Raw genomic sequence first — 26,733 nt, 5'->3', positions numbered from 1 at the left:
TTTTGACATAAATGATGGACATTATCGAACAAAACAAACATTTATTGTGGAACTGGGATTCCTGGAAGTGCATTCTGATGAAGATCATCAAAGGTAAGTGAATATTTATAATGCTATTTCTGACTTCTATTGACTGCACAATAAGGCGGTATCTTTTTTGGTTGTTTGGTCTCTGAGAGCTGTACTCAGATTATAGCATGGTTTACTTTTTCCGTAAAGCTTTTTTGAAATCTGACACAGCGGTTTCATTTAAGGAGAAGTGTATCTAAAGTTCCATGCATAAGACTTGTATTTTCATCAACATTTATAATGAGTTTTTCTGTAAATTGATGTGGCTCTCTGCAAAATCACCAGATGTTTTGGAACTACTGAACAAAACGTGCCAAAGTATACTGAGATTTTTTTATATAAATATGAACTTTATCGAACAAAACATATGTATTGTGTAACATGAAGTCCTATGAGTGTTATCTGATAAAATGAATCACTAACCTTTGATGCTCTTCATCTCTATTTCTGATTTTTGTGACTCCTCTCTTTGACTGGAAAAATGGCTGTGTTTTTCTGTGACTTGGCTCTGACCTAACATAATTGTTTGTGGTGCTTTCGCCGTAAAGACTATTTGAAATCGGACACTGTGGTGGGATTAACAAGAAGTGCATCTTTAAAATGGTGTGAAATACTTCTATGTTTGAGGAATTTTAATTATGAGATTTCTGTTGTTTTGAATTTGGCGCCCTGCACTTTCATTGGCCCAAGAAGTTACTTAGAATCGTGGTTTGGGGGGCATATTTCGGAGGAAGGATGACTCAACCTTCGCCTCTCCCGAGCCCATTGGGGAGTTGCAGCGATAAGACAAGATTGCGATTGGAGATCACGAAAATTGGGGAGAAAGATTAGGATAAAATACAAAAAATATATTTTAAAAACGCATGCATGTGTGACACTGTCTAGTAGCTGCTGGCCCTGGCTCTGGTATGAACAATGTGCTTACCATAGGCAGGGAGGGAAGCTGCAGTACCATAACCATATGGAGCTCCATAGCCTGGAAAGAGAGGTCAGGGAACTTTAGCTACAGGATCAGTGCTTACATAGCGACAACCTAACGAACACACACATTTACAAACACCAAGCCCCAGGTCTTACCTATTGGGAGGTAGCCATGGGTGGGGGGAGCGCTGATGTAGGGTGTTCTATGCATCACTGGCCTTGTTCTAGGCCTGGAATGGGCACAGGCTGGGATAGTCACAGTTGATGACACAGTTCTCTTCACCTGCAAACAAACACACACATTCTTTACGGTTATAGCGTCACCTTTGCATACTTTTGGACGTATGCTGCACAACTAATAATGATAGGCTCATTTGAATTCTATGCATGGGCTGAAAGTGATCTTTGTCCACCCACCAGTGTGGTGGGTCTCCTCTTCTTGTTGCGGGGGTCTTTGGAGTCAGAGAATAGTCTCTTCAGAGCAGCCAGGGCAGCGCAAGCCTTCGCCGCTTTCTTATTGGGCCCTGAGCCTCGGAACTTCTGTTTATCAACCTCCACCTACAGTACAGTACAGACACTCAATCATTCAAAACTACACTAGGGCCACTTGCCCTGACCTACTGGGCTCTAGTTTAGTTTCTCTTGGTCAGGTCAAAAGATTTAAATAAAAGTCAAGCAGGTGCTAGGCTGCTGGGTGTGTGTGCAAGTCTGTGTGTGTGTGTGTGTGTGTGTGCGAAGCACTACCACAGAGTTATATTTTACAACGAATGCTGCAGAAGAAGCAAAATCCTTCGTAGGAGACTCTTTTGTCCACACCCACACGGCTGGCGCGCCCCAAATGTCTGGTGCACCGCGCCCGCGCACACACAGCTGGCTGGCTGTCTTTGTCTATAATACATCTGTGCTGCATGCGATTGAACAAGTCCCAGGAAGCATGCCCTTTTGTTGCCTTCCTTGTTAGAATAAAAGAGATTACTTGAAAAAAGTAATACCTAATCCATTAGCCTACTAATTCATGTATTGATAAATTAAAAATGTGCACATGTTCAATAGCCCAGAAGAAACAAATAAACCGGAAGAAAAATGATTTTAACCTGGTAATAATAAATGTTATTTCAATTTGCTCCAGAATCTAATTACATTAATAATAAAACTAGGTCTAAAATATTTCCTTGAAATGTTAATTCAAACAGCATATGAAATTGCCTTTATTAGAGATACTGCACAGCGGCTTGTTCTGGCCGATCCCCTCAAACTTATCAGCAGCACACAGAATCTCTCCATCGATTGGAGGAGTATTAGGCTATTGGCACCAATATGTCAAGTCTGACTGAAGCCTATTCATTTTTCTTTTATTTAACTAGGCAAGTCTGATAACAACAAATTCTTATTTACAATGACGGTCTAGCCCGGCTAAACCCTCCCCTAACCTGGAGGACGCTGGGCCAATAGGCTAACAGCTAAATAAATTTTAAAAAAGGTGAAAAGACTGAATGTGACTGACTTGACCTAGGAAAGTGTCCAGACGACCGTGTGCTGGATGACTAGTAGGCTAGATGTGAATGTTCTGAAGGATTCATTCTAATCAATCACCTGAATCATTTACGAGCCCCCATCAACAGCCAATGGGGGCCATCAGCAGGACAATTCGTGCTTTGTCTGAGATCAAATCAAATCTTATTAGTCACATGCGCTGAATACTTAGTGAAATGCTTACTTACAAGGCCATAACCAACAATGCAGTTTAAAAAATATGAATAAGAAATAAAAGGAACAAGTAATTAAAGAGCAGCAGTAAAATAACAAAAGTGTGACTATATACAGGAGGTACCAGTACAGAGTGAATGTGCGGGGGAACCAGTTAGTCGAGGTAATTGAGATAATATGTACATGTAGGTAGAGTTATTAAAGTGACTATGGATAGATAACAGAGAGTAGCAGCAGTGTAAAGGGGGGAGGGGGGGGAGGGGCCAATGCAAATAGTCTGGGTAGCCATTTGATTAGATGTTCAGGAGTCTTATGGCTTGGGGGAAGAAGATGTTTAGAAGCCTCTTGGTCTAGAAGAACAAGAAACGCACACCTATTAAGACGAGGTGCTGGCTAGCGGAGTAGAAACTTGAAAATAAAGGAGTAGTTGTTTGTAAACTTGTGTAGTTAAATTAATCTATGATCGTATGCTATCCATTTGTTTGTATGCTGTTCTTTGTATGACATTTTAATACTTGATTATTAACCAATGGTATTAGGCCACTCTTGGCCATGATTACAGACACCTGTGTCTTTTGACACTATATAAACGAGTCATCCCGCAGTGTTTGTGATTATACCCTGATGAAGACAGCCAAGCTGTCGAAACGTTGGTATTACATTTTTGCATCTGAGCTCCTAGAGTGTGTGGCTCTCCTTTATTTTCTAGAAGCCTCTTGGACCTAGACTTGGCACTCCGGTACCGCTTGCCGTGCGGTAGCAGAAAGAAAAGTCTATGACTAGGGTGGCTGAAGTCTGACAATTTTTAGGGCCTTCCTCTGACACCACCTGGTATATAGAGGTCCTGGATGGCAGACATGAGTGCTACAGGTCGGTAGTCATTTTGGCAAGTTACCTTAGTGTTCTTGGGCACAGGGACTATGGTGGTCTGCTTGAAACATGTTGGTATTACAGAGGGGTTGAAAATGTCAGTGAAGACACTTGCAAACAAAGGTTTCTGTACCAAATACAGTGGGGCAAAAAACTATTTTGTCAGCCACCAATTGTGCAAGTTCTTCCACTTAAAAAGATGAGGCCTGTAATTTTCATCATAGGTACACTTCAACTATGACAGACAAATGAGAAAAAAAATCCAGAAAATCACATTGTAGGATTTTTTATGAATTTATTTGCAAATTATGGTGGAAAATAAGTATTTGGTCACCTACAAACAAGCAAGATTTCTGGCTCTCACAGACCTGTAGCTTCTTCTTTAAGAGGCTCCTCTGTTCTCCACTCGTTACCTGTATTAATGGCACCTGTTTGAACTTGTTATCAGTATAAAATACACCTGTCCACAACCTCATACAGTCACACTCCAAACTCCACTATGGCCAAGACCAAAGAGCTGTCAAAGAACACCAGAAACAAAATTGTAGACCTGCACCAGGCTGGGAAGACTGAATCTGCAATAGGTAAGCAGCTTGGTTTGAAGAAATCAACTGTGGGAGCAATTATTAGGAAATGGAAGACATACAAGACCACTGATAATCTCCCTCGATCTGGGGCTCCACGCAACGGTGAGCAAAAATCCCAGAACCACACAGGGGGACCTAGTGAATGACCTGCAGAGAGCTGGGACCAAAGTAACAAAGCCTACCATCAGTAACACACTACGCCGCCAGATACTAAAATCCTGCAGTGCCAGACGTGTCCCCCTGCTTAAGCCAGTACATGTCCAGGCCCGTCTGAAGTTTGCTAGAGAGCATTTGGATGATCCAGAAGAAAATTGGGAGAATGTCATATGGTCAGATGAAATAATATAAAATATAACTTTTTGGTAAAAACTCAACTCGTCGTGTTTGGAGGACAAAGAATGCTGAGTTGCATCCAAAGAACACCATACCTACTGTGAAGCATGGGGGTGGAAACATCATGCTTTGGGGCTGTTTTTCTGCAAAGGGACCAGGACGACTGATATGTGTAAAGGAAAGAATGAATGGGGCCATGTATCGTGAGATTTTGAGTGAAAACCTCCTTCCATCAGCAAGGGCATTGAAGATGAAACGTGGCTGGGTCTTTCAGCATGACAATGATCCCAAACACACCGCCCGGGCAACAAAGGAGTGTCTCCGTAAGAAGCATTTCAAGGTCCTGGAGTGGCCTAGCCAGTCTCCAGATCTCAACCCCATAGAAAATCTATGGAGGGAGTTGAAAGTCCGTGTTTCCCAGCAACAGCCCCAAAACATCACTGCTCTAGAGGAGATCTGCATGGAGGAATGGGCCAAAATACCAGCAACAGTGTGTGAAAACCTTGTGAAGACTTACAGAAAACATTTGACCTCTGTCATTGCCAACACAGGGTATATAACAAAATATTGAGATTTTGTTACTGACCAAATACTTATTTTCCACCATAATTTGCAAATAAATTCATTAAAAATCCTACAATGTGATTTTCTGGATTTTTTTTCCTCATTTTGTCTGTCATAGTTGAAGTGTACCTATGATGAAAATTACAGGCCTCTCATCTTTTTAAGTGGGAGAACTTGCACAATTGGTGGCTGACTAAATACTTTTTTGCCCCACTGTATATCAATGATGTTGCTCTTGCTGCGGGCGATTCCCTGATACACCTCTATGCAGACGACATCATTCTGTATACTTCTGGCCCTTCCTTGGAAACTGTGCTATCTATCCTCCAAACGAGCTTCAATGCCATACAACACTCCTTCCAAATGCATGCTTTTCAACCGTTCCGCTGCCTGCACCCGCACGCCCGACTAGCATCACCACCCTGGATGGTTCCGACCTAGAATATGTGGACATCTACAAGTACCAAGGTGTCTGGCTAGACTGTAAACTCTCCTTCCAGACTCATATCAAACGTCTCCAATCTAAAATCAAATCTAGAGTCGGCTTTCTATTCCGCAACAAAGCCTCCTTCACTCACGCCGCCAAACTTACCCTAGTAAAACTGACTATCCTACCAATCCGACTTCGGCGATGTCATCTACAAAATAGCTTCCAATACTCTACTCAGCAAACTGGATGCAGTTTATCACAGTGCCATCTGTTTTGTTACTAAAGCACCTCATACCACCCACCACTGCGACCTGTATGCTCTTGTTGGCTGGCCCCCGCTACATATTCGTCGCCAGACCCACTGGCTCCAGGTCATCTACAAGTCCATGTTAGGTAAAGCTCCGCCTTATCTCAGTTCACTGGTCACGATGGCAACACCCACCCGTAGCACGCGCTCCAGCAGGTGTATTTCACTGATCATCCCTAAAGCCAACACCTCATTTGGCCGCCTTTCCTTCCAGTTCCCTGCTGCCTGTGACTGGAACGAATTGCAAAAATCGCTGAAGTTGGAGATTTATCTCACTCACCAACTTTAAACATCTGCTATCTGAGCAGCTAACCGATCGCTGCAGCTGTACATAGTCCATCTGTAAATAGCCCACCCAATTTACCTACCTCATCCCCATACTGTTTTATTTACTTTTCTGCTCTTTTGCACACCAGTATCTCTACCTGCACATGACCATCTGATCATTTATCACAAATTGTAATTATTCGCCAACCTCCTCATGCCTTTTGCACACAATGTATATAGACTTCTTTTTCCCTACTGTGTTATTGACTTGTTTATTGTTTACTCCATGTGTAACTCTGTGTTGTTGTCTGTTCACACTGCTATGCTTTATCTTGGCCAGGTTGCAGTTGTAAATGAGAACTTGTTCTCAACTAGCCTACCTGGTTAAATAAAGGTAAAAAAAAAAAATGCTTTTCTGCAAAGGGGATAGGACGACTGCACCGTATTGAGGGGAGGATGGATGGGGCCATGTATTGCGAGATCTTGGCCAACAACCTCCTTCCCTCAGTAAGAGCATTGAAGATGGGTCGTGGCTGGGTCTTCCAGCATGACAACGACCCGAAACGCACAGCCAGGGCAACTAAGGAGTGGCTCCGTAAGAAGCATCTCAAGGTCCTGGAGTGGCCTAGCCAGTCTCCAGACCTGAACCCAATAGAAAATCTTTGGAGTGAGCTGAAAGTCCGTATTGCCCAGCGACAGCCCCGAAACCTGAAGGATCTGGAGAAGGTCTGTGTGGAGGAGTGGGCCAAAATCCCTGCTGCAGTGTGTGCAAACTTGGTCAAGAACTACAGGAAACGTATGATTTCTGTAATTGCAAACAAAGGTTTCTGTACCAAATATTAAGTTCTGCTTTTCTGATGTATCAAATACTTATGTCATGCAATAAAATGCAAATTAATTACTTAAAAATCATACAATGTGATTTTCTGGATTTTTGTTTTAGATTCCGTGTCTCACAGTTTAAATGTACTTATGATAACAATTACAGACCTCTACATGCTTTGTAAGTAGGAAAACCTGCAAAATCGGCAGTGTTTCAAATACTTGTTCTCCCCACGGTATATATACATATATATAAACACACACACAAAGATATTCGGCCCATATGAACTTATTTAATTTATGCCAAAAAACAACCATACATGATTTAAAGAAAATCAGCAAAAAAAAAAAAAATGTCACATTCTTTAATAAGACTCAAACAAACACGCAATAGGCTACAGCTCGCTTCACAACGAAATACAGGGAAACTCAAGGATTTGTAGCCTACAGTGCGAGTGCGCTGAGGGCTCTGTACGCAGCGTTGGGCCCTCCCTGAAGCATTTTGCGCAACAAAAAGCAGCTTAAGCGTGTAAGTGTGTATAAAGACTTGCCTCCATGATGAAGCGTTTGTCGCAGCTGCCGCCGGTCTCTGATAGGAGTTCGTACTTCAGGCCTCTGCGTTTCTCATTCAGCTCCATCACTGGGTTCTTGCCCCCTGCCGTAAGGAGAGGGCCTGGGGTGCGGGACTAGGGATAATAATAGAATGAAATCACTACCTCTCTAGAATTGTAAGAGATGGGGTTCAGTCGGTGAATCACACAAAACATATCCATTATAGATGCATACCAGTTTAACAACTATCGCAAATAGTGTAGGCAATCACAATGAAAGATTTATAATAGGTTTCCATGTTAGTGTGACAGTTGTGTGGTAACATCATGTGGTCAGTGTGATGGTTGTGTGGTTAGCTAGTGTACGTGTGACGGTCGTGTTGTGTTGGGAGTGTGACTGTTGTGTGGTTACCTCGTGTGCGTCTGTGGAGGAGGTGACAGAGTTTCTGCTGGAGCTGGTGGAGATCCTGTCATTTCTATCACTTCTATGGTTGCGTCCCTCGCCGTCAGACCTCTCGTCAGCACTCAGGGAGTCCAGGTCCACATCGAGGTCAGCTGGGTAACCTAGTGCCTGTAGGACCTGGAGAACAGGAGCAAGAGGAACAAAGATAGTAAAATAATATATAAGATCAAGAGGAGGAGCACTTCCTTGGACACTGTGTGTTGTCATGGTAGAGTGCACCCAATAGTTGTGTCATATCTGCAATGTATCAATGTAATAATAGTGTCTGTGTCACAGTTCTACAATACATGTACAGATGATTCTACATCATCTTTCTTAAAAATCCACTCTTCTCCATCAATCCAATACAATGCTTCTCTCATGTTACTGGCCTCTGCCTGTCCTAACTGCTAGTCTTCATCATCTCGTAACATGCATCCCTCCATGTATTCTTCCCATGCCATTTACTGAAATAGGTTTGTTGGGTACCTTAAGTGCTACTTGTAGTTTGGCCGTCTTCTTGGAGGCGCCGGAAGCCTCGTAGACAGTGCCGTGGACGTCCACAGACATGGTGAAGACTGGAGCGTGGACTGGGCCGGACTGGGACAATAGCTTGTACTGCAGCCCTGGGTGGACCTGGTTCAGTCTTATCACGGCGGTCATGGAGTGGTTGGGGTCCATCCTGTTACTGTCCAGAACTAGGAGGAAACATGGAGACCATACAGGGTTTCAATTACATAAATTAGAAGTATATGAGATAGATTGTGATTTTGAACAGTACTTTATAAACTCTGCAACAACAACAAAAAAGTCCCTCTTTTCAGGACCGTCTTTCAAAGATAATTTGTAAAAATCCAAATAACTTCACAGATCTTCATTGTAAAAGGTTTAAAACACTTTTTCCCATGCTTGTTCAATGAACCATAAACAATTAATGAACATGCACCTGTGGAACGGTCGATAAGACACTTAGACGGTAGGCAATTAAGGTCACAGTTCTGAAAACTTAGGACACTGAAGAAGCCTTTCTACTGACTGAAAAACACCAAACGTGAACGTGTCTTAGGCATGCTGCTAGGAGGCATGATGACTACTGATGTGGCCAGGGCAATAGATTGCAATGTCCATACTGTGAGACACCTAAGACGGCGCTACAGGGAGACAGAACGGACAGCTGATCGTCCTCGCAGTGGCAGACCAAATGTAACAACACCTGCACAGGATCGGTACATCCGAACATCACACCTGCGGGACAGGTACAGGATGGCAACAACTGCCCGAGTTACACCAGGTACGCACAATCCCTCCATCAGTGCTCAGACTGTCCGCAATAGGCTGAGGGAGGCTGGCCTGAGGGCTTGTAGGCCTGTTGTAAGGCAGGTCCTCACCAGACATCACCGGCAACGTCACCTATGGGCACAAACCCGCCGTCCCTGGACCAGACAGGACTGGCAAAAAGCTTTCTTCACTGGCGAGTCGCAGTTTTGTCTCACCAGGGGTGATGGTCATATTCAAATTTATTAAGGAATGAGTGTTACACCGAGGCCTGTACGGGATCGATTTGGAGGTAGAGGGTCCGTCCAGGTCCAGACACAGCATGTCTGGGACCTGTTGGATCTTAGGGTGAGGGCTAGAGCCATTCCCCACAGAAATGTCCAGGAACTTGCAGGTGCCTTGGTGGCAGATTGGGGTAACATCTCACAGCAAGAAGTGGCAAATATGGTGCAGTCCATAAGGAAGAGATACACTGCAGTACTTAATGCAGCTGGTGGCCACACCAGATAGGGACTAACTTTAGATTTTAACCCCCCTTTGTTCAGTAACATTTCTGTTAGTCACGTCTGTGGAACTTGTTCAGTTTATGTCTCAGTTGTTGAATCTTGTTATGTTCATACAAATATTTACACATGTTAAGTTTGCTGAAAATAAACGCAGTTGACAGTGAGAAGACATTTTTTTTTTTGCTGAGTTTAGGTCTAGTTCTATACAGTGGATTCTGAACTAGGTTAGCATGGCAGGTGTCAAGGCATGTCTAATCTAAATGCCCAGGCAGACAAGGAGTGAGATTGAGGAAGGGAGCAGGTGTGTCAGATAGTGGGAAAACGTGGTGGTGCTAATACAAGGACAGCGTCCTATAGTGTAGGTAAGTGTCCTGTGAGAGATACCGAGGTGTAGAAAGATAATTGTGTGAGAGACTGCCTGGAGGGGGATTAATCCCCAGTCCATTTCAACCCCCTATCTGTCAGTCACCTGCTTTGAACTGTGGAAGATCAAAGTCCTGTGGGATTGGAGTCACAGTGAGGGGAAATTTAATTACTGTGACACAGACAGCCTGTACTAGCCATGAGGGGTAGATGAGAGATGGTATGGGATTAATACCCCACTCAGAATGCTATTTTTGAGTATTGACATTCTGGAATGTACCCGTATTCTATTATAGAGTTCTTATAAGGGCAATTGGCATAGGCTGATCTACAGAAAGTCTACGCATCTACACTACATAGTAGTTTTCTAGGTTGAACGGAGAGGAAAGGGATTTCCCTACACTCAGGAAGGATTTAGCCAGAGCAGCAGGGAATCTGACCTCTCATCAGGTTGTGTTTCATCCTCTTGAAGAGCTGTCTGTCGTAAGTGCGTCTGTCTTCATGCTGCCTTTTACGACAGGTTCCTGTGTAATACAAATGATGGTTTCACCTTCAGGAGAACAGAGACAACCTGAGATCTCGAGCATGAACACACACACACACACACACACACACAAACACACCTTTGTCTAACCCGAAGAGTCTGTGTGACGGTTTGGTTGGAGTGAGAGGATTCATATTCAGGACCTTATAAAGCTGTCCAAAGGCTAGGAGGCGTAGCGCATGCTGAAACAGACAGATACAGTATGAAACCAGACAGAATGAGGGCACAAAACAAGAGTAAAAAACAACCACAAGCCCTATAGAAATGAGTGACGCTAGAAATACCTACTAGAACGTAATCAATGGGTGAATTAAATACGGAACTATCGATCAATAGCATGTATTTAATATTATACTGCGAGATTCTGCTATTTAAGTCTATATGAAGGAAGTTAGCAGTACTTTCACAAGCCAATGCTAGCATGCGTTAACGCAATGACTGGAATTGTACAGGTACAGTAGCATTGCTATGCCAAAATCTAGCAGTACCCCATTAATTTATTTGATTAGCATTTTACTATTTTATTAGAATCCCCAATTACCTCTTCCTAGTGTCCAAATAGGAAACAAAAACAAAATATAAACACTACAATTAATAATATTATACAAAAAATTAAATAAAAATGCCTCTTAATACTGTGCATTTCCCAGCCTCTGTTCTGGACCTGGGGAATGTGAAGAAACCTCTGGCTGCATGTCTTGTGAGGTACCGATGAGTATCTGAACTGTGTGTAAACTGCATCAGTACCAGTTCAGTAGATTTGGCATGGGTCCCCAGATCCCCAAAAAGTTCTACAGCGGCACCATCAAGAGCATCCTGACCGATTGCATCACTGCCTGGTATGGTAACTGCTCGGTATCTGGCTACAGAGGAGTGTGTATGGCCCAGTACATCACTGGAGCCAAGCTTTCTGCCATCCAGGACCCATATACTAAGCGGTGTCAGAGGAAGGCCCAAAAAACAGTCAAAGACTCCAGTCACCCAAGTCATAGACTGTTCCTCTGCTACCGTACGGCAAGCGATACCGCAGCGCCAAGTCTAGGACTAAAAGGCTCCTTAAAAAGCTTCTACCCACAAACCATAAGACTGATGAACAATTCATAAAATGGCCAAAGGGACTATTTACATTGACGACCCCCGCTTTGCTTTTACACTGCTGCTACTCCCCGTTTATTATCTATGCATAGTCACTTTACCCCTACCTACATGTACAAATTACCTCGACTAATCTGTACCACAGCACATTGACTCAGTACCGCTACCCCATGTATAGCCTCTTCATTGTGTTACTTAAAAAAAACAATTTTTTACTTCAGTTTATTTAGTAAATATTTTCTTAACTCTATTTCTTGAACTGCATTGTTGGTTAAGGGCTTGTAACTAAGCCTTTCACGGTAAGGTCTACACTTGTATTTGGCGCATGTGACAAATCGAATTTGATTTGACCTCTTCCCATTTTAACAACAATAGAGTCTACATGTTTTGACCATAACAGCTTGCTATCTAGGCTTTTACCCCCAGCAGTTTTAACTTTCTCAATCACCACATTATTCAGTAAGAGATCTTGGAAAGAGTTGTTACATTGGGAACATATACACAATTGCAACAACCATGACTTACTGTACAGTGCATATGAACAGAACAGATTTCCTCCTACCTGGAGCGAGAAACCGAGAGATCCTCCTCACCTTCCTCTACCCTCCCAATAGTATTACATTGCATTCTGCTCAGGGGCAGTCTAGAAGTGTTATATGTAAGCAGCACTAAGCAGTGCTGGTGCGCTGGGAATGCTTTCCCACGCTCATTAGTGGGCTAATTAGGCCTCCATGAGTGTCCTCAGCTCCAAGGGGCTGTAGAGGTCGAGTCTGGGGTGCTGTAGCAGCACTGATCTAACTATAGACCTTGACTGGGCCTCTGGGGTGGCCGTGGGGCCACTTTAAATAAACCTCATCATCCAATCAAAGTGAGGGAGACGGTATTGTAACGAGGAGAGCAGTGTCATTTCTTTCCTGACGTATACAAGTCTGACTTTACAGCATTGTAGGTATGTAATATACAGTTGAAGTCGCAAGTGTACATACACCTTAGCCAAATACAGTTACTCAGTTTTTCACAATTCCTGACATTTAATCCTAGTAAAAATTCCCTGTCTAAGGTCATTTATATCACCACTTTATTTTAAGAATGTGAAATGTCAGAATAAGAGTAGAGAGAATAATTTATTTCCGCTTTTATTTCATTCCCAGTGGGTCAGAAGTTTACAAACACTCAATTAGTATTTGGTAGCATTGCCTTTAAATTGTTTAACTTGGGTCAAACATTTCGGGTAGCCTTCCACAAGCTTCCCACAATAAATTGGGTGAATTTTGGCCCATTCCTCCTGACAGAGCTGTTGTAACAGAGTCAGGTTTGTAGGCCTCCTTGCTCGCACACGCTTTTTCTGTTCTGCCCACAAATTTCTATGGGATTGAGGTCAGGGCTTTGTGATGGCCACTCCAATACCTTGACTTTGTTGTCCTTAAGCCATTTTGACACAACTTTGGAAGTATGCTTGGGGTCATTGTCCATTTGGAAGACCCATCAGTGACCAAGCTTTAACTACCTGACTGATGTCTTGATGTTGCTTCAATATATCCACGTAATTTTCCATCCTTATGATGCCAACTATTTTGGGAAGTGCACCAGACCCTCCTGCAGCAAAGCACCCCCACAACATGATGCTGCCACCCCCATGCTTCACGGTTGGGATGGTGTTCTTCGGCTTGCAAGCCTCCCCTTTTTTCCTCCAAATATAACAATGGTCATTATGGCCAAAAAGTTATATTTTTGTTTCATCAGACCAGAGAACATTTCTCCAAAAAGTACAATCTTTGTCCCCATGTGCAGTTGCAAACTGTAGTCTGGCTTTTTTATGGCGGTTTTGGAGCAGTGGCTTCTTGCTGAGCGGCCTTCCAGATTAGTGTACTTAGTGTATGTAAACTTCTGACCCACTGGAATTGTGATACAATGAATTATAAGTTAAATAATCTGTCTGTAAACAATTGTTGAAAAAATTACTTGTGTCATGCACAAAGTAGATATCCTAACTGACTTGCCAAAACTATAGTTTGTTAAAAAAAAGACATTTGTGGAGTGGTTGAAAAACGAGTTTTAATGACTTCTACCTAAGTGTATGTAAACTTCCGACTTCAACTGTATGTATTGTAGGTATGTAACTGATGTATTTAAGTGTCTCACCTGTGCATTGTGAGTGATAGCCTGAGCCTGTTGGCCTGTGATCACTGACAAGGTGTCTGTTGGCTCCTTCTCACAGGGGTCGTGAACTCCCGGCCCATCTGGAACAGCAGTAAAAATCCACATATTATATGGGCTTACTGGGCTAACTCAGCCCATCCACCCCCAGTGAATGGGCACAGTAAGTCCCATTGAGGTCAGCAGACCACTTTCCCAGGGGATACCTGGATAGAAAACCTCATAGTCCCTGTGACTGACCTGGGAGGAGGATCCCTGAGGCGATGCACTCCATGACCCTGCGCAGGGCCTCTCCGGGCCCCAGAGGTCGGTTACAGGTGGCTATGGCCTTCTCACAGATCAGCTCTAGGGGCTGGGGAGGAGAGAGTATTTAGTATTTTATTAGGATCCCCATTAGCTACTTCTAAAGCTGCATCCACTCTTCCCGGGGCCCACACAAAACATTAAATAACCTTAATAGTCAAGTAAATAACAAAAGGACAGAACTACATACAGTGCCTTGCAAAAGTATTTGGCCCCCTTGAACTTTGCGACCTTTTGCCACATTTCAGGCTTCAAACATAAAGATATAAAACTGTATTTTTTTGTGAAGAATCAACAACAAGTGGGACACAATCATGAAGTGGAACGACATTTATTGGATATTTCAATTTTTTTTTAACAAATCAAAAACTGAAAAATTGGGCGTGCAAAATTATTCAGCCCCTTTACTTTCAGTGCAGCAAACTCTCCAGAAGTTCAGTGAGGATCTCTGAATGATCCAATGTTGACCTAAATGACTAATGATGATAAATACAATCCACCTGTGTGTAATCAAGTCTCTGTATAAATGCACCTGCACTGTGATAGTCTCAGAGGTCCGTTAAAAGCGCAGAGAGCATCATGAAGAACAAGGAACACACCAGGCAGGTCCGAGATACTGTTGTGAAGAAGTTTAAAGCCGGATTTGGATACAAAAAGATTTCCCAAGCTTTAAACATCACAAGGAGCACTGTGCAAGCGATAATATTGAAATGGAAGGAGTATCAGACCACTGCAATCTACCAAGACCTGGCCGTCCCTATAAACTTTCAGCTCATACAAGGAGAAGACTGATCAGAGATGCAGCCAAGAGGCCCATGATCACTCTGGATGAACTGCAGAGATCTACAGCTGAGGTGGGAGACTCTGTCCATAGGACAACAATCAGTCGTATATTGCACAAATCTGGCCTTTATGGAAGAGTGGCAAGAAGAAAGCCATTTCTTAAAGATATCCATAAAAAGTGTTGTTTAAAGTTTGCCACAAGCCACCTGGGAGACACACCAAACATGTGGAAGAAGGTGCTCTGGTCAGATGAAACCAAAATTGAACTTTTCGGCAACAATGCAAGACGTTATGTTTGGCGTAAAAGCAACACAGCTCATCACCCTGAACACACCATCCCCACTGTCAAACATGGTGGTGGCAGCATCATGGTTTGGGCCTGCTTTTCGTCAGCAGGGACAGGGAAGATGGTTAAAATTGATGGGAAGATGGATGGAGCCAAATACAGGACCATTCTGGAAGAAAACCTGATGGAGTCTGCAAAAGACCTGAGACTGGGACGGAGATTTGTCTTCCAACAAGACAATGATCCAAAACATAAAGCAAAATCTACAATGGAATGGTTCAAAAATAAACATATCCAGGTGTTAGAATGGCCAAGTCAAAGTCCAGACCTGAATCCAATCGAGAATCTGTGGAAAGAACTGAAAACTGCTGTTCACAAATGCTCTCCATCCAACCTCACTGAGCTCGAGCTGTTTTGCAAGGAGGAATGGGAAAAAATTTCAGTCTCTCGATGTGCAAAACTGATAGAGACATACCCCAAGCGACTTACAGCTGTAATCGCAGCAAAAGGTGGCGCTACAAAGTATTAACTTAAGGGGGCTGAATAATTTTGCACGCCCAATTTTTCAGTCTTTGATTTGTTAAAAAAGTTTGAAATATCCAATAAATGTCGTTCCACTTCATGATTGTGTCCCACTTGTTGATTCTTCACAAAAAAATACAGTTTTATATCTTTATGTTTGAAGCCTGAAATGTGGCAAAAGGTCGCAAAGTTCAAGGGGGCCGAATACTTTTGCAAGGCACTGTACATTTACAATACAAATACATGCTTTCGTACATGTATGCCTTAGCATCTCATGCATTATGTACTCATTACAACAACAATACTGCATTTTCCAATATTTTATAACCTATTGCTCTCTTTTGTTCTACTTTACTGCTTAGACAATTGCTTTGTCTAAGCAGGTCCTGATATCTGAATCTCACAGCACCAGTTCTGTAAACACCAGGAGAGAATCTCACAACATCAAGAACAATCTGTGATTTTTCCGTTTGACGTCAACACTATGCACAATCATGTTATTCATAGACACTAGTGAACGCAAGCACAACACACAAAAGAGAAATTGCAATAATCACGAGGAGTTTCACGGAAGTCATTAACTCCTGCTCAGTTACACCGTGAACAGAGCCACATTTCACGCAGCAACCTTGAATCGTATGGAGTTGCACCAAAGTATCACTCCTGCTACGTCCCCCTAAGGCAAACGCAGCAACCATGAACAGAATAACGTCTCACGCACTCAGGTAAATTCCCGACGTCAATAAAGCTACCTTGTTTTGCTAAATTCCCCTGATGTGAATAAAGTTACCTTGTTTTGCTAAATTCCCCTGATGTGAATAAAGTTACCTTGAGAGGAACAACACCACACACAGAGGATATCTTAACTCAACATGTACAGCACCAAATATACAGTGCATTCCTAAGTATTCAAACCCCTTGAATTTCTTCCACATTTTGTTACGCAAGACTTATTCTAAAATGGATTAAATCGTTTTTTTCCTCTACACACACAATACCCCATAATGACAAAGCTTTGCAAATGTATTAAAAATAAAAAGCTGAAATATCACATACATAAATTCTCAGACACTTCACTCAATACTTTGTCGAAGCACCTTTGGCAGCAATTACAGCATCAATGACGCTACAAGCTTGGCCCACCTGTATTTGGGGAGTTACTCTCCTTCTCTGCGGATCCTCTCAAGCTCTGTCAGGTTGGATGGGGAGCGTCGCTGCAAATCTATTTTCAGGTTTCTCCAGAGATGTTAGATCGGGTTTAAGTCCAGGTTCTGGTTGGGCCACTCAAGGACATTCAGAGACTTGTCCCGAAGCCACTCCTGCGTGTCTTGGCTGTGTTTTTAGGGTCGCTGTCCTGTTGGAAGGCGAATCTTCGCCCCAGTCTGATGTCTTGAGCACTCTGGACCAGGTTTTCATCAAGGATCTCTCTGTACTTTACTCCATTCATCTTTCTCTTGATCCGGACTAGTTTCCCAGTCCCTGCCGCTGAAAAATATCCCCACAGCATGATGCTGCCACCATGCTTCGCCGTAGGGAGAGTCCTTTAGGTGTCTTTTGGCAAACTCCAAGCAGGCCGTCGTGTTCCTAGTCACCTCCCTGACCAAGGCCCTTCTCCCCCAATTGCTCAGTTTGGCCAGGCGGACAGTTCTAGGAAGAGTCTTGGTGGTTCCAAACTTCTTCCATTTAAGAATGATGGAGGCCACTGTGTTTTTGGGGACCTTCAATGAGTCAGACGTTTTTTGGTACCCTTTCCGAGATATGTGCCTCTCCACAATCCTGTTTTGGAGCCCTACGGGAAATTCCGTCGACCTCGTGGCTTGGTTTTTACTCTGCCATGCACTGTCAACAGTGGGACTTGATATAGACAGGTGTGTGCCTTTCCAAAATCATGTCCAATCAATTGAATTTATCACGGGTGGCCTATCACAAATTGTTGAAACATCTCAACAAATGTAAATAAGGTATTTGTTTTTTATATAAAATGTAAAATATGTATAAAATGTTTTTATTTAATCCATTTTAAAAATCAGGCTGTAACATAACAAAATGTGGACAAGGGGAAAGGGTCTGAATACCTTCCGAATGCACTGTACATGATGTGCATATACAAACATACACCTCTTCCTCCTCTCCCTGGACCACTTACCCATCCTTTGAGAGGCTCCCACACAGTTAGTCTGTTGCACATGTCTCTGAAAATACGCATGACGATGACACACGACTTCAGATCGGTCACTCTGGCCTACAATGTGAACAGACTCACAATTAGAGTCCAGTGATGATAAAACACATGAGCAATCCTGATGGTGGACTGTACAAATCTTCAGTCATACAAAGGATACTATGCCATTTAATGTTCCCCAAATATCCCTCTAGGGAGCAAACAGTTTTGAATGAGGCATGTGAAATCAGAACAGATGTCCCACCTGGAACCATTTGGTGTGTCTGAGCGTTGCCAGGGCAGCCTGGCACCACCGCCCGTCCAGCACCTCATCAAGCCCCTCCACCTCCACACCTTCCTCTGGAAAGAGGGACAGGATGAAGACACAGATTACATTGCCCAGGGGGCCTTCAGACATACTGCAGCACAAACACAGGCTGCATCTGAAATGGTACCCTATGCAGGTGGTGGTCAAAAGGAGTGCACTTTAGGGAATAGGGTGCCTATTTAGGACATACCCATAGACACACAGGCAAGTAGGGTGGGCTGGCTATAATTAGCTTCCTACTGGTCTGATAATATTTTTAAAATGGAAGGTGATAATGTCTGGAGATTAGTTCTGTGACAACTGTCTTGAGGATCTCAAGGACGTTTAGAGAAGTAGTGGGAAAGCATTGGTATTGTGAAGTTGAAAAAATGTAATTGAGTCATAATTCAATTTGTTTGTCAGGCATCGTAGTAGGACCCCATGCTGGTATTTTCTGTCTTGCAGGTCAATCAGATGTTTATGGTTACTAAATCACAGGCTTACTGTGGGATCAAACCTGCCCTGTCATGGCTGGAACTGAGCCATGGGAGAAAATAAAAAAACAACAGTAGAACAAACAGAGTGAGGACGCCACCATGGAAAGAAAGTGAAGACTCAGTTTCCCGGGAGCAGCTATGTTTTCTCATCCCAGAGCAGACCACACTAAAGAACTCTGGGCTTAGTAAAAGAGATATCCTCTTCATCCCCTACAAATAATTAAATGTGGAAAATTGGCAATGGAACCAACATTAAATTACAACATCTACTGTATATAGGCTTACAGCTAGAACCACAACCAATTATAGCTATTTCAAAGTTACAAAAAGATAACCCCGCTCCGCACAATCGAATGCCTTTTTTTGGCATGAATTATAAATCGCGAGTACCGCTTATTTTAGAATCGGTAATTATATTATGTGATGAATAAATGACTCCAACCGTTGGGACAGGTTTTTCACTCAAATATTTATATTACCATCGACTAACCAAATTGGATAGTCGTATCCACTTATTTTTAGGTTTTAAATGTTCATTCCTGGCTTGGTTTATTGAGCGAGTTTGGAAATAAAATTGATTTTATGATTTCTTCAATTGCAAATTCTTGGTCTAAGATTATTCGCTTTTGAATTTAGTGGTCACACTGGCCATTTCAAATGTAAGGTTAGTAGCCATGTTCAGCAGCATACTCTATTTACGGAGGGGATTGTAAGAGCAGTCTATGTGTGGTTTTGCAGATCTTTGCCATAGAGACCATTGTGAAAGCTGGACATTATGGAAGAGTTGGAACACAAACAAGGTGAGAAAATTATGCGAATGGGTCAACCCATGTCACACCTCCTAATGCTAGACTGAGGGCCTTCATGGTCTGCCCGAGGGGAGACCTGGGAAAAATAAAGTAATCAAATCAAATTTTATTTGTCACATACACATGGTTAGCAGATGTTAATGCGAGTGTAGCGAAATGCTTGTAGTGTAGCGAAATGCAGTCATCTGCTAAGGATCTTGGCCCAGGGAATGCAAAGACTTAAATAGGACCATAAAGGCACAGAATATACACTACAGTGGCAAGAAATAGTATGTGAACCCTTTGGAATTACCTGGACTTCTGCTTAAATTTGACAAAAGTTGATCTGATCTTCATCTAAGTCACAACAATAGACAGTGTGCTTAAACTAATAACTCAAATGATTACATTTTTCTTAATGCAATAAACATTCACAGTGTAGGTTGGGAAAAAGTATGTGAACCACTACGCTAATGACTTCTCCAAAAGCTAATTGGACTCAGGAGCCAACTAGCCTGGAGTCGAATCAATGAGATTTGGTTAGAGCTGCCCTGCCCCATTAAAAAAAACAACTCACAAAATGTTTGTTTGCTATTCACAAGAAGCGTTGCCTGATGTGAACCATGCCTCAAACAAATGAGATCTCAGAAGACCTAAGATTAAGAATTGTTGCCTTGCATAAAGATGGAAAGGGTTATAAAAGTATCTCTAAAAGTCAGTCCACGTTAAGACAAATTGTCTATAAAATGGTGAAATTCCAGCACCGTTGCTACTCTCCCTTGGAGTGACCATCCTGCAAAGACGACTGCAAGAGCCCAGCGCAGAATGCTCAGAAGGGTTAAGAAATACAGAAATCTCTGGAAGATGCTAACATCTCTGTTGATGAGTCTACAATATGTAAAACACTAAACAAGAATGGTGTTCATGGGAGGACACCATGGAAAAAGCCACTGCAGGTCTGAAGTTCGCAAAAGAGCATCTGGATGTTCCACAACGCTACTGGCAAAATATTCTGTGGACAGATGAAAGTTGTGTTGTTTGGAAAGAACACACAACACTATGTCTGGTGCAAAAAAGGCACAGCACAGCAACATCAAAACCTCATAACTGTAAACTATGGTGGAGGAAGCAACATGGTTTGGGGCCGCTTTGCTGCCTCGCCTCCGGACAGCTTGCTATCAGACGGAAAAATGAATTCAAGACATTTCGCAGGAGAATGTAATGCTGTCCTGTCTGCCAATTGAAGCTCAACAGAAGAAAGTACGCCTTCTGGAGTGGCCCAGTCAGTCCTGACCTCAAACCGATTGAGATGCTGTGACATAACCTCAAGAGAGCGATTCACACCAAACATCCCAAGAATAATGTGGAACTGAAACAGTTTTGTAAAGAGAAATAGTCCAAAATTCCTCCTGACTGTTGTGCAGGTCTGATCCGCAACTACAGAAAACATTTGGTTGATGTTACTGGTGCTAAAAGAGGGTCAACCTGTTATTAAATCCAAGGGTTCACATACTTTCTCCAACCTGCACAGTGAATGTTTACACAGTGTTCAATAAAGACATAAAAATGATCATATTTTGTGTGTTATTAGTTGAAACAGACTGTCTTTTGTCATGACCAATTTATGCAAAAATCCAGGTAATTCTAAAGGGTTCAGACTTTTTCTTTCCACTATACATCTCAGTCCCTCCAGGATTTCGCAGGGATTTTGTGATATTTACAGGCAAAAAATTATTGATTTTGCTGCGGCAATTCCAGCAATTTGAGAGGCAACATGCAATGATTTTGTCCAATTTGTCGTGAAAATGCCTGACGAGGGAAAATGTTTGATTGAACCATATTATGTGGTGATTGGTTAAAATTGCGAGCCCTCTTTTAGTACTGCAGTGATGGGTCTCAGTTTAATGCGATAATATTGCAATGATTTGACTGTTTTCTGCAGAAATAGTTCAGTGATTGGTCAAATTTTCAAGCCCTCTCATAAAAAGAAAATTATGAAAAACCAGGCGAATGGAGCCTCAAGAGCCCTTCCTATGCAGAATTGTCTCCCCAGTTTCCACCAGCAGGTCATGATGAAGCCATCAATCACAAGGAACACATTCCAAAAAGACAACCCCAATTAGAGCTCTCTGCGTCATCAGCTTAGACTGATTAGTGACCACAAAAATAAGAAAATTAATATCTTGGCAGCAGCTAATGGGGATCCATAATAAATACAACTGGTTTTACAACATGAAATTATGGTATGTCATTCTGAGCAAATCAACAGTAAAGTTAGTCGTCATCACATATCAATGGGCAAAGAAGTCTTCAACAAAATATAAAATATGTTGAATATCGGCAATCAAGAAGGCAGTTGGATACCAGTTGCCTGTCTTCTGTCGGCTCTCAATTGGACATTGACCAGAACTTCATGGTGTACAGCGACCAGAATTTCATGGTGTACAGCAGGGCTGTTCAATGTTGGCCCTGGCAGGCGAAAATACTTCTGGTTTTCATCCTCTCCTTCTACTAATTCAGACCTGGGACAGCTGGTGATTGCAATTAACCTACGAAGTAGAAACAAAAAACAGAAGGGTTTCGGCCCTCTAGGACCGGAATTGAAACGCCCTGGTGTAGAGTAACCCAGAGAAGAGAAGTACATTGAACAGTGTGGGGAAGAGGAGCGACGTCTAGGGCTAGGCAGATAGTGGTTTTATAAGGGGAGCCCCTTGTACCCGGGCGTCCTGCGCTGGGTCTCGTCCCTATGCTGGCTCCAGCCCGGCACTTCCAGGTTTGATAATCCAAACACTGGGCTGGGGTGCTGTGGTAAAATAAAGACATTTGCACACTATATAATACTCCCAAACATTCTATGGAGAGAACTGTTTCCGGGCAATGTGTCTTCCTCAGGGTTGAGGATGCTGTGGTAAGAAATAGATTATATGGATAGAACAAACTTCAGTATAGTCAGTGTTCTACTCATGTTGTTCCCCAGAACTAGAGGTTGCTTGAGAGTGCTGAAGTGACATTGTGTTGATTACACAATTAAAATGAAACCGTGTGGAATATTTAGAGGCTGAGGGCAAAATCTTTCTCTCCTAGCATTCATCTGCTCATTTTACCCCAATTTCGTGATATCAAATTGTTAGTTACAGTCTTGTCCCATCGCTGCAACTCCCCTATGGACTTGGGAGAGGCAAAGGCCGAGAGCAATGCGTCCTCCGAAACACGACCCTGTCAAGCCGCACTGCTTCTTGACACACTGCACGCTTATCCCCAAATGTGTCGGAGGAAACACCGCCCAGCTGGCAACGAAGTCAAATTGCAGGCATCCGGCCAGCCACAAGGAGTCGCTAGAGCGCGATGGGACAAGGAAATCCAGGCCGGCCAAACCCTCCCCTAACCCAGACGCTGGGCCAATTGTGCGCCGCCTCATGGGTCTCCCGGTCACGGCCGGCTGTGACACAACCTGGGATTAAAACCCGGGTCACTGCGATGCAGTGCCTTAGACCGCTGCGGCACTCGGGAAGCACTAGTGTTTCACAACTAACACTCAATGCAACATTTATGCTGCGAGGACCTTTTGTACAGAATGCTGAAAATATTTTATTTCAGGTCTCCCCTAGAAGGGTTGACACACTACAATAGGTTTTACATAATTGCGGCTCTTCCCATCCTTGAAATCATTTTATTTGAATTCTCTTTTTAAAAAGCACAGCATAAGCACTCCTCTCAGTCTCCAGCGCTGTATTTTGCAGTTTCCCACTAACTGGATGTTGGGCAACGATAGGATAAGTACCCTGACACTCTGTTAGACAAAAATAATGAGAGAACGCTGTACGGAGAAACCGGAGACAGACGGCTATTTTCACAACAGACCACCTCCGGTCAGCTTTCAACCCTCCTTTATCCCTTTATCACCCTTCTCCACTACCTCTTTACTCCACACCCCATTCTTGTCATCTTTAACCTCTGCTTTGTACATCCCTCATTCCCTCAACCTCTCCTAAATTGTCATTTTCTCAATGAAAATAACCGTTCAGGTTTTAAAAGTACATGTTGATATATTTTAAAAGTTATATTGGCTCCAGCTGGAACAGCTTTATATTTATTTACATTTTTCAGATAAAATCATACATTCAAATAATTACATTTAAAATAAAATCTTATTAGAGGACAGACAGAGGGGTAAATACCTTGGTCTTTGGCAGTGTGTTCATCTCTCATGGCCAGTGAGGACAGGGTGACCTTCAGGGAGAATTTGGGGTCGTTGATGTTGACCACCCAGATGGCGGACTGCGACACGCTGGGCCGCACCTCGTACTTGTCCTCCGTCAGCGTCTGCAAGGGCAACCAACGAGGGTTAAGGCAGCTCTGGCATGTACACAATATGTTCAACATATTCCCATTACACACTATTATATTATTACAATTTTAAATTATCAAAACATGTTTGAACGTCATAGGCATAACAAAACTTCCAATTCCATTTTCAATACATCATTTTGTAGTGATTATGTTCACAAGGAGAAATGTGTATTCTCGTCTAGTAGCTAGTTCCTTCGAATAATGCATAATGTCTCTCCTTGTGTCAACCTCACTCCACTTCCCTTTGCTGAAAATCCGAGAGGTGCAAATGGAATCGTCCCTTGATGATAACCTGCACAGCAGACTGGATCGGTAATTAACTGGGTGATAAGGAGGGAGGGAGGAAGCACAAGGAGACCATGTACAGTAGTCACGTCCGCACTGCACTACAGAAAGCAGTGGTGGATGTAGTCACGTCCGCACTGCACTACAGAAAGCAGTGGTGGATGTAGTCACGTCTGCACTACACTACAGAAAGCAGTGGTGGATGTAGTCACGTCCGCACTACACTACAGAAAGCAGTGGTGGATGTAGTCACGTCCGCACTACACTACAGAAAGCAGTGGTGGATGTAGTCACGTCCGCACTACACTACAGAAAGCAGTGGTGGATGTAGTCACGTATGCACTACACTACAGAAAGCAGTGGTGGATGTAGTCACGTATGCACTGCACTACAGAAAGCAGTGGTGGATGTAGTCACGTCCGCACTACACTACAGAAAGCAGTGGTGGATGTAGTCACGTCCGCACTACACTACAGAAAGCAGTGGTGGATGTAGTCACGTATGCACTGCACTACAGAAAGCAGTGGTGGATGTAGTCACGTCTGCACGGCACTACAGAAAGCAGTGGTGGATGTAGTCACGTCCGCACTACACTACAGAAAAGAGTGGTGGTATGCTCAGGTCTGCACTAGAGGTTGACACGGGAACAGGACTCCCGCGGGATTCTGGCAGGAATGGGATTCAAGTTCTAAAGTCAAGTTCAGGACAGGATCAACAGTCCACAGGAACAGGCAGTACAATAATAGTTATAAACTGAGGTTTGGGGGAGGGGAAGGATAGAAATATGTAACGTGTGGAGCATTTCATAAAAATAACCGTATTTCATCCTCTCCCCTTCCGTCGACTCGCACTAGCGCGCCTCGCTCCAGTCGTAGCTGATCCCTACTTTACCTCAGAAGCTGTTTGTGCACTGCGCAGGCAACTGTCTCGTGAGCATGGAGCAGCAGCCAAACGGAGCATTTGCTATTGGCAACGCATTAGTGGATACTCAGACTGGTCTCAGGGCAGGTCTGCCGTGTTTTGACTAGCAGTGACTTTTTCTAGCAGGTTAGGAGAACTTACCCAGCATGTTAGGAGAATTAACATGGCATGTTAGGATAATTAGGTTAAGGTTAGGAAAAGGGTTAGAGTTAGCTAAAATTGGCCCTCGACACACCTAGCTACAACCAGGCCTGCCCTAAGAACAGTCTCGGTTTTCACTAATGCAATTCTGCATGCAGAGCAGGGGACAGACAGACAAGCAACTAACGGGGGAAGTTATTTCTGATTTCTGCGCCTAAAAATTAGCACAGGACAGGAGTGATTTTTAGCAGGACAGTTCAGGGGTTATAGAAGAACTGTTGCAGGATCAGGACAGGATGTGTTTGTTTTTTTACTGGACAAGACAGGACTGGAATTCATTTTCTCTCTCGTGTCAACCTCTAGTCTGCATTACAGAAAGGAGTGGTATTCGAAACACACAGTTGAATAATGTGACATCCCGTTAATTTTAAAATGGTACGGTTAGTTTGCTAATGTAAAAAGTTTGAGTACAAACGGACCTGTAGTTGCAAGGGCAGGTTGGCACTAACAGTGTACAGAAGTAATTTGGTGGGTTTGTCTCTGCACATCAGAACCAGCTCCAAATCCATGTCTCCTTTAACCAGGAGGCCCTTAGCCACAAGACCCACCCGCATCACCCCACACAGGATCGACACACTCTGGGTCCTGGTGAAGACAGAGCAGTGCAGTAATCAACCACATTACACCATAGACGCCATTAAGAAAGGACTGAAGAGTTATAAACTAAAATGTTTTTGTTTTCAGACACTTTACATAAATGTAACTTTGACATTTGACGTCTACACATTTTCACCAAAACAGAGGAAGAAATAACTACATAACTGCTTTATTAAAACCTACTATGTAGAGCAATGGAATCATGTGGATAGTGCTAGGCCAAAAACAAAAATGTGCACCCTTTTGGGTCCCCAGGACCAGGATTAAGAAGCACTCAAATGTAAAAGTACCTCAAGCCTGAAATTGTAGAAGAGAACTCACTTTGTGCTGCCATGGATGCCTGTAGAGTCTCCAGCAGCCTTGATGTCGACGGTGGTGGTGATGGTTGGGGCCTTGCTTAGGGAGGCGTTGAGGCTGTCCAACCAGTCCGACACCTGTTTGAGGGCACATTCCACAGTGGACACCAGCTTTTGGACAGCCTCCAGCTCCTCTGGCGAAGGGTAGATGTCGACATGCTTGGCCATGACGTGGCAGTCGTCGTTGGCGAACGATCGGATGGACCTCTGAGAGGAAGGAAAAACAAATAAAAAACGAGTCATTCAGAACATGTGATCCTTTATCAATATTCTAAAGACAAATGAGTTGGCCAGTTACAGTAAGGTGTTTTCTGGGTGCCCAGACATGACATCTTACGCCGCATATATTTGACAGTGACACCTCCTAGCAACTGGTGCTGCTGCCATTTTCCATTTGTCCTACTTACGAAGCCAGTGTGTGCTTTCCTAGAAATCAGCAAATGTGTGTCGTTTTGCAAGCCCAACTGCACACAGTACAGGGAGAGCACCATCTGGGGCGTGGAGCCCACGTTCCACTTTCCATCCCTCTCTTTCTCCATCTCTCCCCCGTCGCTTCATCCCTCTGT

General features: G+C 43.3%; 1 protein-coding gene across 1 annotated transcript; it reads right to left on the bottom strand.

Moving 5' to 3' along the window:
* Positions 1–206: 206 nt before the first annotated feature.
* Positions 207–26,733, bottom strand: LOC110535841 (spermatid perinuclear RNA-binding protein). Its single transcript, XM_090190391.1, has 15 exons — positions 26,133–26,733; positions 25,634–25,799; positions 23,636–23,780; positions 18,131–18,225; positions 17,851–17,946; positions 14,051–14,162; positions 13,796–13,893; positions 10,638–10,740; positions 10,455–10,538; positions 8,360–8,568; positions 7,841–8,008; positions 7,429–7,563; positions 1,408–1,548; positions 1,147–1,273; positions 207–1,045 (listed from the first exon to the last, which is right to left on the bottom strand). The coding sequence occupies exons 1-15, from the start codon at positions 26,408–26,410 to the stop codon at positions 951–953; spliced, it is 2,052 nt and encodes a 683-aa protein (XP_090046517.1). The 5' UTR covers positions 26,411–26,733; the 3' UTR covers positions 207–950.

Source organism: Oncorhynchus mykiss, chromosome 11 (genome assembly GCF_057628025.1).
Source record: "Oncorhynchus mykiss isolate SJ-2025 chromosome 11, ASM5762802v1, whole genome shotgun sequence".
NCBI lineage: Eukaryota > Metazoa > Chordata > Actinopteri > Salmoniformes > Salmonidae > Oncorhynchus > Oncorhynchus mykiss.
Note: the sequence above shows the minus strand (reverse complement) of the source record. Positions and strands in the feature narration are given on the sequence as shown.

Coding starts and splice junctions, on each gene's coding strand:
- LOC110535841 (XM_090190391.1), bottom strand. CDS start 26,410: ATGACTCGTTTTTTATTTGTTTTTCCTTCCTCTCAGAGGTCCATCCGA. Junction 13,894..14,050: donor CTCAGGGATCCTCCTCCCAG/GTCAGTCACAGG, acceptor CTGCTGTTCCAG/ATGGGCCGGGAGTTCACGAC. Junction 1,046..1,146: donor CCATGGCTACCTCCCAATAG/GTAAGACCTGGG, acceptor CTCTCTTTCCAG/GCTATGGAGCTCCATATGGT.